Raw genomic sequence first — 12,303 nt, forward strand, 5'->3', positions numbered from 1 at the left:
CATATAAATATGTTTTTATTACATCTCAGAAAATTAAAGTTATCTTTTAACATATCATTCATTAAAGATTACATGTTTTGTGACCTGATGGTAAAAAAAAGAAATGGTTTTAGGTGAATTTTTAAAAATAAATTCATGTCCCCATTTCAGTACCCATAAGCGTGGAATCACTCATATATATATATATATATATATATATATATATATATATATATATATATATATATATATATATATTTCTGTGAGTACCTACCGAGAACATCATTGGATGTTTTAAGGAGGAAATTTAACACTGATGCTAGTTTGAAGTTTCAATGTTATCACAGATTTTTGCATAATAGTACTGTATTTTTTTTTTTTTTTGTCTGAGAATGCTCTGTGAGAAACATTATAATAGCAGTGTTTCCTACAACCTGATGAATATTTATTGAACATTCACTTACTGAATGTTTTCTGTTCTGAGATTACTCTACAAAGATCTGATATTTCAAAGAAATAGGCACCGAATAATACAAGGCACGGCTAAAAAGCAAAGCGTATGATATCAGACTGAGTAGTGAAAACTGAGAGAGTGAAAGTTGTTTTTCTTGTATGAGCACTGAAAGGTCTCGCTCGTTCCTCCCTTGTGGAGTAATGGATTGAGAAGCGGTCACTCGGGGGAGGGTTTTCTATAAAACATAAAAGAGGAATGAAAATGAGAGCAGGATGAAGACAGTGTGTTCTATAAGAGAGACGAAATGAAAGACCGAGTGATGCAAGAGTGGTGTCTGGAAAGGTCAGTTCTCGGCAGGGACCACCTCCAAGAGGATTTGTAAGGATTTGTTCATGGATTCTGCAAAAGGACACAGAAACAGAAGATAATATTAGATAGCCTACTAAATATTAAAAGACGTTTTTGTTGTCAAGGCTAGAATACTTTCGTTGCAAGTTAGAAAAAAGAAAAAAAAAATCCCAAACCTGAGAGTTTTTGGAACCACTTGGGCTTTCTGTCAAAAACGATGAAGATGTAGTAGGCCGGTATTCCCGTGAGCGTGATGGCAAAGCCGATCCCTGTGTTGACCGGATCGGAGTAGAACGAGAGGAAGACCATGAAGAAGCAGGTGAAGGAGAAAACTGCTGGGATGAAGATTGGGACCTGAGGGAGAAAAGAGAGAAGCAGGAAAAGATTAGGCACAGCTCAAGACATTAACATTAATGATAATAGCTAGCGTTGGGCTTGAATTTCTTTTCACCAGGATCACTCATTTGCATTTTAATATCATTAAGATCATCACGATGTTCTGGGCATGGGGTATATTTGTGTATTAGATTGTTGATTGAGTTTATAATGACTAGTTCCTCACCATTTTGTACTGCAAAACCCACGACTGATTTACATTTCATCAAGAAAGCAGAGGAAGAAAATAACATTTATGGGTTCAATTGTTAAGTGAGCAGGATTAGCATGCTAATGCAAGTCCACGTTAATCTAACTTCTTTTCATCACAAACCTATACGGTTATGGGGCACTTGGTTTAATGGTCATGTCTCTTCCTCACCACCTCCAGGAATTTTCATTATATGACACTCACTGCATTAAAGTAAGGAAAAAGTGTTGCCAGGCAAAACAAACAAACCTCACCCAGCAGCACTTATTTTATACCTATATGTTGATAATGGTAATATTTCTCAATCATCAGCTGTCAGGCAATAGTCCTATGAAAATCCATGACCTTGAGTTTGACATTTCAAAGTCAGTCAAGGTTAAAAGTCATGGCAGCAACTGAAAGCCCCTATGGGACGTCCTATTGAGGTATTTCACTCACGTGACCAAGTCATGTGATGCTGCCATTTTGGACGGCACGGCTCGAATCAGTTTGAATGCGAGGAAGGCGACAAATGAAAAACATAAAAGAAAAAGGAGCGAGATGCAGAAAACACCTTCACTATCCAGCGACGTAGGGCATTTACAGGGCGAGCAGAGGGAGAGGCATTTGCAAAAATTGAGGTTAGCAGGCTTAGAGAATGACATTTACCTGCTTCCACCAGGATTGTTCACTGACAGCTAAGATTTGTTCACATTTTCATTTACTGTCGGTCCTCAGGATAAACAAAATGTTATTAAATGTCATTGAAATAACTTCTTAGTCTGTTGAGACATGGCCCGTTATAAGTTTTTCCTTTACTGTATTTACTAGTTTACTGAGCGCGCTCCGGGGCTGGCTGGCGCTAGCTAGCTAGCGCTCCGGGGCTCGCTGGCCGGCTGGCTAGCGCTCCGGGGCTCGCTGGCCGGCTGGCTAGCGCTCCGGGGCTCGCTGGCCGGCTGGCTAGCGCTCCGGGGCTCGCTGGCCGGCTGGCTAGCGCTCCGGGGCTCGCTGGCCGGCTGGCTAGCGCTCCGGGGCTCGCTGGCCGGCTGGCTAGCGCTCCGGGGCTCGCTGGCCGGCTGGCTAGCGCTCCGGGGCTGGCTGGCTAGCGCTCCAGGGCTCGCTGGCTCAGTAAACTAGTAAATCCAGTAAAGGAAAAACTTGAGACTGAAAGGTTTTAACAGTCATCCAAATGACTGAACGTAAACATTGCTACAGTAACATACTAGCTACTGTTGTTGACATTAGCTAGCTTGCCGTCCAAAACGGTGGACACCGGGGCGTCACGTGACCCTGTGACGTCAGGTGAAATACCTCAATATGCTGATAATGGTAAACATCTAGCTATCATGAACCATTTTAAAGTTATAGCCCTTTGAAAACCCATGACCTTGAGTTTGACCTTTCCAGGTCACTCAAGGTCAAAGATCATGGTGCCAAATGAAAGCCCATATGGCACTTCCTATAAGTTGATAAAGGTAAATATCTGTCTACCATCAACCGTTTTCAAGCCCTCTGAAAATCCGTGACCTTGAGTTTGACTTTTCAGGGTCACTCAAGGTCAAAGATCATGGGGTCAAATGAAAGGCTATATGGGAGTTCCTATATGCTCATAATAGTCAACATCTGTCTATCGACAACCATTTTTGAGTTATAATGGAAAATGTTATTTTGACCAATGACCTTGACCCCCCTGATTTTTCACCCCCAATCGCGATGGAGACTGTCCAAACTACCTCATCATGCAACATATGACCTTGACCCAATCACCCCCAAAATTTAGTCATGTCATCTATGGACCATTGCCCACCTACCCTGAATTTTTTAAGTCAATCGGTGCAACCGTCTAGACGCTAGATTGTTAAAAGGCAGACAGACAGACAGACAAACAAACAAACAAAATAACAGAATCTAAAAAACAACAACACTGCACTGATTACAATACCTCACTCTGCTTACTCCATCGCAGGGGAGGTGATAAATAATTTCAGGGTGTGCTTTTATAGGAAAGTAATCATTGATGACTGGGTGGTGTGATGTGGGCCGACACAAAACATACTGTAGATACTGTTCCCACCAGAAAGTTGATTACTTTTTAAATATCAGCACATCCAAAAACATATTATTCCTCTTATCCTACAGCAATTTGCAAATGACACATATAATTTTTATCCATTTGTAGTTACATTTAATGTGGAATGCCCAACTATCGGCTATGTTCCCAGACATTGGACTGTTATTTAGTGCCAATACTGGAGACTCCTTCCATAAACATGTCCTCACAGATCAACAATTGTATTTTTTCAATTGTTTATACTATAGAACATCCCACCAAAGAAGTCCTGTGTGATCTCATCTCATCTCATCTCATTATCTGTAGCCGCTTTATCCTGTTCTACAGGGTCGCAGGCAAGCTGGAGCCTATCCCAGCTGACTGCGGGTGAAAGGCGGGGTACACCCTGGACAAGTCGCCAGGTCATCACAGGGCTGACACATAGACACAGACAACCATTCACACTCACATTCACACCTACGCTCAATTTAGAGTCACCAGTTAACCTAACCTGCATGTCTTTGGACTGTGGGGGAAACCGGAGCACCCGGAGGAAACCCACGCGGACACGGGGAGAACATGCAAACTCCACACAGAAAGGCCCTCGCCGGCCACGGGGCTCGAACCCGGACCTTCTTGCTGTGAGGCGACAGCGCTAACCACTACACCACTGTGCCGCCCCCTGTGCAATCTTTTGCTTTAAAAATGTTAACATATTGAAAAGCTTCTGTCATCTGACCAATCAGAATCAAGAATTCAACACAACTGCTGAAGCTGTCGTATATGTTCTTGTAGTGTCTGGCTGTTCTACCTTGAAGGGGCGTGGCATTTCGGGTCGTGTGTGGCGCATGTAGATGAGGCCGACCACAACCAGGCCGATGAAGAGCCAGCGCAGGAAGCTCATAAAGTTCAGCAGGCTGTAGAGGTCTCCGACGAACAGGAAGAGCATGGTGAGGGGGTACTAGATGGGGCAGGAGGAAGAAAAGACCAGTTAGATTTATATCATATTACCGGTACATCTGAGATTGAGTGATGTTCAGGTTTTCCTTTCTGGATCAGTATAGACCAAAAAAGATGAAATGAAATGTTTCAGTATTAAAAAAATACTATAAACAGTAAGCAGTCAAAAAAGTCCAAGTCCCTCTCACACCAGAATCTGGCCTTCCCAGGCAATCTCCTGTTCCAGTATTAACCAACTCTTTAAGGCATATGGGTGCGGCACCGATCTCCGTTTTGATAGCCCTCAACCTCTTGCCTTTACAGCTAGGATTATAGTGGGGCGCGGGTCCTCTGGTAACCATGAGAGTTTGACTTCCCCACTCGCATCTGTATTGCAGTGCGCCTTGCCAGACAGTACTAGGTACCATTTTTATGACGGTCTCTGGTATGAACCGACTGCGAGTAGAACTCATGATCGCCTGGTCGAGAGGCGGACATGCTAACCACTAGGCCAGCTCACGGTCAACAGTAATCAGTAAGCCATAATAAATAAAAACGTCAATATTTTGTGTGAGATGAAATTTCCTTTGCTTTTAAAAAAAAAAAAAGTAGTCTGAGGTCCCATGAGTGCAGTTTTATAAGGAAATGAGCTGGAGGTTTTACTGAGCATCTTACAGAACCAGACACAGTTCTTCTGGACACTTTGACTTTCAAACTTGCTTCTTAATTTTGCACCAAAACCCGGTAGCCTTCATTATGTTTTCTTTTTTTATTCTGAAAAGTGCTCTCTTAAGGCCCAGTCACACAGCCGATCACGCATAAATCACGTATAAAGTTGGCTTGTGCGTGATTGTCAGTGGAGAAATTGACCATTTTTTGGGGGTGTGAGTGGTCGAAAATCACCGATTAATTGTGCATGAACTACGTACAAATCACTTACAATCACTTACAAATCACGCACATCAGCGCATAGGGTCAAAAGAGGGACAATTTCTGGTTTTTATTGACGAACACTCCACGAATAAACTGCGTATGAACCACGTATAAGCACGCATGAACCGCACACTAGCACTGATGAACGACGCATAGAGCGCGCATGGATCAAGTGTTTTATGCGTTAATACTTTTTTGTCAGTGATTGTCAGTGGATATCAGTGAAATGTACGTGTTACTACAGCGAGACATGCGTGATATGTGCGTTATTCGTCAGTGAAAAGTCATCGACGTGCGCGGTAGCGGTAAATTTCTTGCGATCAACCACTAACGGTCCACGCATATGTCGCGAATTGTCCGCGTCAGAACTACGGCAAAGGACGCACGAATTACGTTAAACGGCGCACAATCGCGCATACTTGTGTGTGATCAATATTTTTGAGCAGCTCAAAACCTGGAATTGCGCACAAACCCGATTCGTCGAACATCCACTGACAACTACTGATGCTCCACGTCAAAAAAAACTTATGAATTACGCACAGCACTGATGAATCGCGCACGACTCGAAATTTATGCGCAATTCATGCGTAAATCGTAAGTTTTGGCTGTGTGACTGGGCCTTTATGGAATATGCTGCTCACATACAAACTTTTTTTTTTTCCTGTAACATTTAATTTTGTGCAATGTTTGTAATTTGAAAATGTGACTCGATCATGTACAAGTCATAAAATAGAAATCTATAACAAAGTTCATATGAAAAAAATAGGGTGCCAAGACTTTTGCACAGTACTGCAAATTAAAAGATTCTGAGGTAGACTGGATCGTTGTAAAACTGATATGTAATTTTCAATATTTATTTTAAGATTAAATTCTAATTCGTTGTTTAAAACATCTTTTGTCGACATGCCAGTCTATTTTACTTTGGGTAACAGTTTCTGACATGACACACAATGCAATTTGTTCAAACATAAACTGCCAGAGTGTTAACTTTCATCACATAAATTAGGGGTTCTCAAGCTTTTCTGCTTTGGGGCCCATCTGTTCATACCTGTAACGAGTTGGGGCCCATTAAAAAAGATCCCTGATTATTTTGGCTCATCGATTCTATTAGAATCTAATAATCTATTGTAAAGCGTATTAATGATATGCGACATCACTCCCTGTAACAGATGGGAGCCCAGGAATTAAATAAATGCAATAAAAACAAACTGTTTTTAATTGTAGGTATTGTATTTAAAACTGTATGGAGGTGCCAGAAGCCAAACCATGCATGCAGAGCATTCTCAGTCAAAAGGGATTAATGATCCAAAAGTGGAGTCTGGTCCATTAACGCAAGAACTTATTGCCATGTTTGTGTTCAGCAAACAAGCAAGTTATTAAAACCAAAAAGTACACTCAAAAGAAGTGGATATAGAAACCACTATTTACAAAAGCAAAACAGAAAGCAGAATATTGAAACAGCATGATAAACATGGCTAGAAACAACTGTGACAGTGATAATGATAATGCTTCGCAAAGCCTCTGTGAAAACAGCGTCTATATCTGCGAGTGCTGATTGCGCTCAAATCAGTTTCAGGTGTTTCCCATAATGACTGGGTCCCAAGTGCACGCACAATGCGGTCTGTGAGTGAGCACGGCCGCTCAAGCTGCGCCAGGCTCAAGCACGCAAAGGTGTGACAGTCAAGTGTTCACCTCCTGTGTGAATACAACTTTTACCTCATGTGTATATTGCCACCAAAATGCCTTGTTTTTATCGATAACCCATCGCAAGCTGTAGTGTGACCGTAGTTTAATGAGGCAGATGTGATGTCGGATGCAGCCCAGCAATTGTACCTTACTACGAGTAAAAAATTAACTTCAACTTGAAAGAAAATTCACGGCCCACGAGATGGCGCTTCGTGTCAGCCCTGTGATGTCATGGAGACTTATCCAGGGTGTACCCCGCCTCTTGCCCAGTCAGTTAGGATAGGCTCCAGCTTGCCTGCGAGCCTGTAGAACAGGAGAAGCGGCTACAGATAATGGATGGATGGATGGATGGATGGATGGATGGATGGATGGATGGATGGATGGATGGATGGATGGCGCCTCATGGTCTGGTGGTTAAGAAACACTGTCATAAATCACTCGCAACCTGACGTGAATCTTGGCCGTAACTCAGAGTTGTTGTATCGCTACACTGCATTCTGAGTCCAATGGTTTCTCCAACCTGTTCTACAGTGGTGCTTGAAAGTTTGTGAACCCTTTAGAATTTTCTATATTTCTGCATAAATATGACCTAAAACATCATCAGATTTTCACACAAGTCCTAAAAGTAGATAAAGAGAACCCAGTTAAACAAATGAGACAAAAATATTATACTTGGTCATTTATTTATTGAGGAAAATGATCCAATATTACATATTTGTGAGTGGCAAAAGTATGTGAACCTCTAGGATTAGCAGTTAAATTTAGAAGGTGAAATGAGAGTCAGGTGTTTTCAATCAATGGGATGACAATCAGGTGTGAGTGGGCACCCTGTTTTATTTAAAGAACAGGGATCTATCAAAGTCTGATCTTCACAACACATGTTTGTGGAAGTGTATCATGGCACGAACAAAGGAGATTTCTGAGGACCTCAGAAAAAGCGTTGTTGATGCTCATCAGGCTGGAAAAGGTTACAAATCCATCTCTAAAGAGTTTGGACTCCACCAATCCACAGTCAGACAGATTGTGTACAAATGGAGGGATTTCAAGACCATTGTTACCCTCTCCAGGAGTGGTCGACCAACAAAGATCACTCCAAGAGCAAGGCGTCTAATAGTCGGCAAGGTCACAAAGGACCCCAGGGTAACTTCTAAGCAACTGAAGGCCTCTCTCACATTGGCTAATGTTAATGTTCATGAGTCCACCATCAGGAGAACACTGAACAACAATGGTGTGCATGGCAGGGTTGCAAGGAGAAAGCCACTGCTCTCCAAAAAGAACATTGCTGCTCGTCTGTAGTTTGCTAAAGATCACATGGACAAGCCAGAAGGCTATTGGAAAAATATTTTGTGGATGGATGAGACCAAAATAGAACTTTTTGGTTTAAATGAGAAGCATTATGTTTGTAGAAAGGAAAACACTGCATTCCAGCATAAGAACCTTATCCCATCTGTGAAACATGGTGGTGGTAGTATCGTTGTTTGGGCTTGTTTTGCTGCATCTGGGCCAGGACGGCTTGCCATCATTGATGGAACCATGAATTCTGAATTATACCAGAGAATTCTAAAGGAAAATGTCAGGACATCTGTCCATGAACTGAATCTCAAGAGAAGGTGGGCCATGTAGCAAGATAATGAACCTAAGCACACAAGTCGTTCTACCAAAGAATGGTTAAAGAAGAATAAAGTTAATGTTTTGGAATGGACAAGTCAAAGTCCTGACCTTAATCCAATGGAAATGTTATGGAAGGACCTGAAGTGAGCAGTTCATGTGAGGAAACCCGCCAACATCCCAGAGTTGAAGCTGTTCTGTATGGAGGAACGGGCTAAAATTCCTCCAAGCCGGTGTGCAGGACTGATCAACAGTTACCGGAAACATTTAGTTGCAGTTATTGCTGCACAAGGGGGTCACACCAGATACTGAAAGCAAAGGTTCACATACTTTTGCCACTCACAGATATGTAATATTGGATCATTTTCCTCAATAAATAAATTACCAAGTATAATATTTTTGTCTCATTTGTTTAACTGGGTTCTCTTTATCTACTTTTAGGACTTGTGTGAAAATCTGATGATGTTTTAGGTCATATTTATGCAGAAATATAGAAAATTCTAAAGGGTTCACAAACTTTCAAGCACCACTGTACTCTAGATTTCCCATTAATGTGACTTTGTACCTTGTTGGAAAATGGTGAATGAGAAACAAGCCTTTGTTTTTTAATTGTTAGGTGCTAACAACAAAATTCATAATATTTGATTTTTTTTTTCCAAGTTTGACTTTATACCTGTGAGTCATAACGTAATCTGTGACGTCAAACTGACATGCTACAGCCAATACAAATGCAGACTCGACCAGGAAGTTAGCACCAGAATCACTAAACACACAAAAACTATGAAGAACTTGTTTGGTGAGGTACAGGAAGTGATTCAGAGTGTCTGCGTGACTCACCAGGACAATTACAGCAGCTACTGGAGTGTGACGGTGGACATGAACCATAGACAGAACTTCAGGAAGTTGGCCTTCTCGAGAAGCCACATAAAACATTCTGAGAAAGAAGGAGAAGAAACACAATGAGTCTGATGTAAGAGCAAGTCTACATGTCATAATCCCTGAACGTCATACTGTATTACCAAATAGACTCAGACAGAACCCATGAGATATTAATAATTCCCAAAAGTATAATACATCATCCATGTCTTATGTTTCTCACTCACTATTTCCTACTGTATATGATTAGGGTTTTCCAGTCGAGCTGTTGATTTGACACAGGGATTGAGTTACATCACAGCAATTAAAAGTAGAGATATACAAATTGAAACGTCCAGATAGTTTTTGCTAGCCTTTGCTAATAATCTGTACGTTCATTCATCTTTTCTAACTGCTTTATACTAGCTCAGGAACACCAGGCATAAGACAGGAGTCCACCCTGGACAGGAAGCCAGTCCATCACAGGGCAACTTGTATAATTTAAAACACTAAATTATAGCTTGGCGGCACGGTGGTGTAGTGGTTAGCGCTGTCGCCTCACAGCAAGAAGGTCCTGGGTTCGAGCCCCGGGGCCAGCGAGGGCCTTTCTGTGCGGAGTTTGCATGTTCTCCCCGTGTCCGCGTGGGTTTCCTCCGGGTGCTCCGGTTTCCCCCACAGTCCAAAGACATGCAGGTTAGGTTAACTGGTGACTCTAAATTGAGCGTAGGTGTGAATGTGAGTGTGAATGGTTGTCTGTGTCTATGTGTCAGCCCTGTGATGACCTGGCGACTTGTCCAGGGTGTACCCCGCCTTTCGCCCGTAGTCAGCTGGGATAGGCTCCAGCTTGCCTGCGACCCTGTAGAAGGATAAAGCGGCTACAGATAATGAGATGAGATGAGATGAAATTATAGCTTTCAGATGAAATGTTGTGCTTTTTGTACACCAGATACAGTAATAATGATCACTGTTTCTGTTTCTTAATGATCCCATAAGGCATCATCTGTTTAAAAGCTCTGACACACCAAGCTGCCGTCAAGAACTCGTCCCCTTCTGTCGTGCCATGCCATCTGTGAAAGGTTGCACTTGGAACACACTGCAAATATTGTACAGCAGCTACCGTAACACAAATTCTGAGCCGGTGTGAAAGATAATCAATTTTCACATCAGGACAGGGCAAAAGAACCAATAACGTGCTGAACCATGTAGACTACAGTGTCAGAAATAGGGGGACAGTCGGAGTCCATTTTTGTCCCCCAAGGTACATTCTACACTAAGGTACCGTACCCCCTAGGGCTCATTATTTGATCTCAAGGGAACTACGGTATGTGTATCTTTAAAGGGCCAGAAAAGTACATGTTCCCAAGCAGTATATCAAGGGTACAAATAAGTGCCTTAGAGGGTACTGCATCAGTGACAAGCCATTACACCCCGAAAGGTACAATGATGTAGACTACCGAGGGTTAGTGTAGTAGAACATAGTTTGGGATGGAACATAAAAATGAGACTGAGGATTTTTCCTCCCCTATTTGTTTGGAACTGTTTTGTTTGGGTTGAAATTAGAAATTAATCATTACAGAGTCAGGAAAAAAAAAAAAACTCAAATACGCTTCATCAGGAAAATAGTAATTCAGAGTCAGAGCTTTCAGATTTGGTTTGCTGGATCTTCAAACAAACAAACAAACAGCAACAAAAGTTATATGCTATCTCATAGATGTCCTTTGTCAATGTACTTGAAGTACTAGAAATTAGATATGTCCTATCTCAAGGACTTCCCGACAAATTCCCCTTGCCCAGGGTTCTCGGGATGGACTCGGTATCCAGCACAATCCTGACCAGGATAAAACCCTTCCTGAAGATGAATGAATGATTTACTGCAGAGATTGTGAGTTTGGGTACAACCCAGAACTGAATTCTCTCTTAATATTTATTACTTGCTACTTGAATCCATTAGATTTGTCCTCACAGTTCACTCTTGGAAAATAAACTGCATTGTTGTATCTTTAGGGGTATAATGTCTTGTCAATGGGGCAGTACCTGCTAAGGTACTTATTTGTACCCTGTATATATGGCTTGGGGTGGCATGGTAGTGCAATAGTTAGCACTGTTGGCTCACAGAAAGAAGGTTCTGGGTTCAAGCCTCATAGCTGATGGGGGGGGGGGGGGGGTGTCTTTCTGTGTGGAGTTTGCATGTTCTCTCCGTGTTTGGTTGGGTTTCCTCCGAGTGCTCCAATTTCCCCCCACAGTCCAAAGACATGCAGATTAGGTAAAATACCCAGCCACTGGGGTTGCACAAGTCATTTCATACTTAGTGCTGGTCCCAAGCCTGGATAGACTGGAGAGGGTGACATAAGGAAGGGCATTTGGTGTAAAACCTATGCCAAACTAAATATACGAAACAGATCCACTGTGGGGGCGGCACGGTGGTGTAGTGGTTAGCGCTGTCGCCTCACAGCAAGAAGGTCCGGGTTCGAGCCCCGTGGCCAGTGAGGGCCTTTCTGTGTGGAGTTTGGATGTTCTCCCCATGTCCGCGTGGGTTTCCTCTGGGTGCTCCGGTTTCCCCCACAGTCCAAAGACATGCAGGTTAGGTTAACTGGTGACTCTAAATTGAGCGTAGGTGTGAATGTGAGTGTGAATGGTTGTCTGTGTCTATGTGTCAGCCCTGTGATGACCTGGCGACTTGTCCAGGGTGTACCCTGCCTTTCGCCCGTAGTCAGCTGGGATAGGCTCCAGCTTGCCTGTGACCCTGTAGAACAGGATAAAGCGGCTAGAGATAATGAGATGAGATGAGATCCACTGTGGCAACACCTAACGGGAGCAGATGAAAGAAGAAGATATACAGTTTGGAAACACATACCGTATGTACATTTATGGCCCTGAAAAGGACAC

At 42.6% G+C, this 12,303-nt stretch overlaps 1 protein-coding gene across 1 annotated transcript in view; it reads right to left on the reverse strand.

Moving 5' to 3' along the window:
- Positions 1-229: 229 nt before the first annotated feature.
- slc7a11 (solute carrier family 7 member 11) overlaps positions 230-12,303 on the reverse strand; it is a 64,762-nt gene continuing 52,688 nt past the window's right edge. The window contains exons 9-12 of the mRNA XM_060927232.1: positions 9,400-9,496; positions 4,208-4,357; positions 958-1,135; positions 230-832 (exon numbers count right to left, since the gene is read on the reverse strand). Of these exons, the coding sequence (XP_060783215.1) occupies positions 777-832; positions 958-1,135; positions 4,208-4,357; positions 9,400-9,496 (481 nt within the window). The 3' untranslated portion in view covers positions 230-776. The remainder of the gene's footprint in view (positions 833-957; positions 1,136-4,207; positions 4,358-9,399; positions 9,497-12,303) is intronic.

Source organism: Neoarius graeffei, chromosome 8 (assembly GCF_027579695.1).
Source record: "Neoarius graeffei isolate fNeoGra1 chromosome 8, fNeoGra1.pri, whole genome shotgun sequence".
Classification (NCBI taxonomy): domain Eukaryota; kingdom Metazoa; phylum Chordata; class Actinopteri; order Siluriformes; family Ariidae; genus Neoarius; species Neoarius graeffei.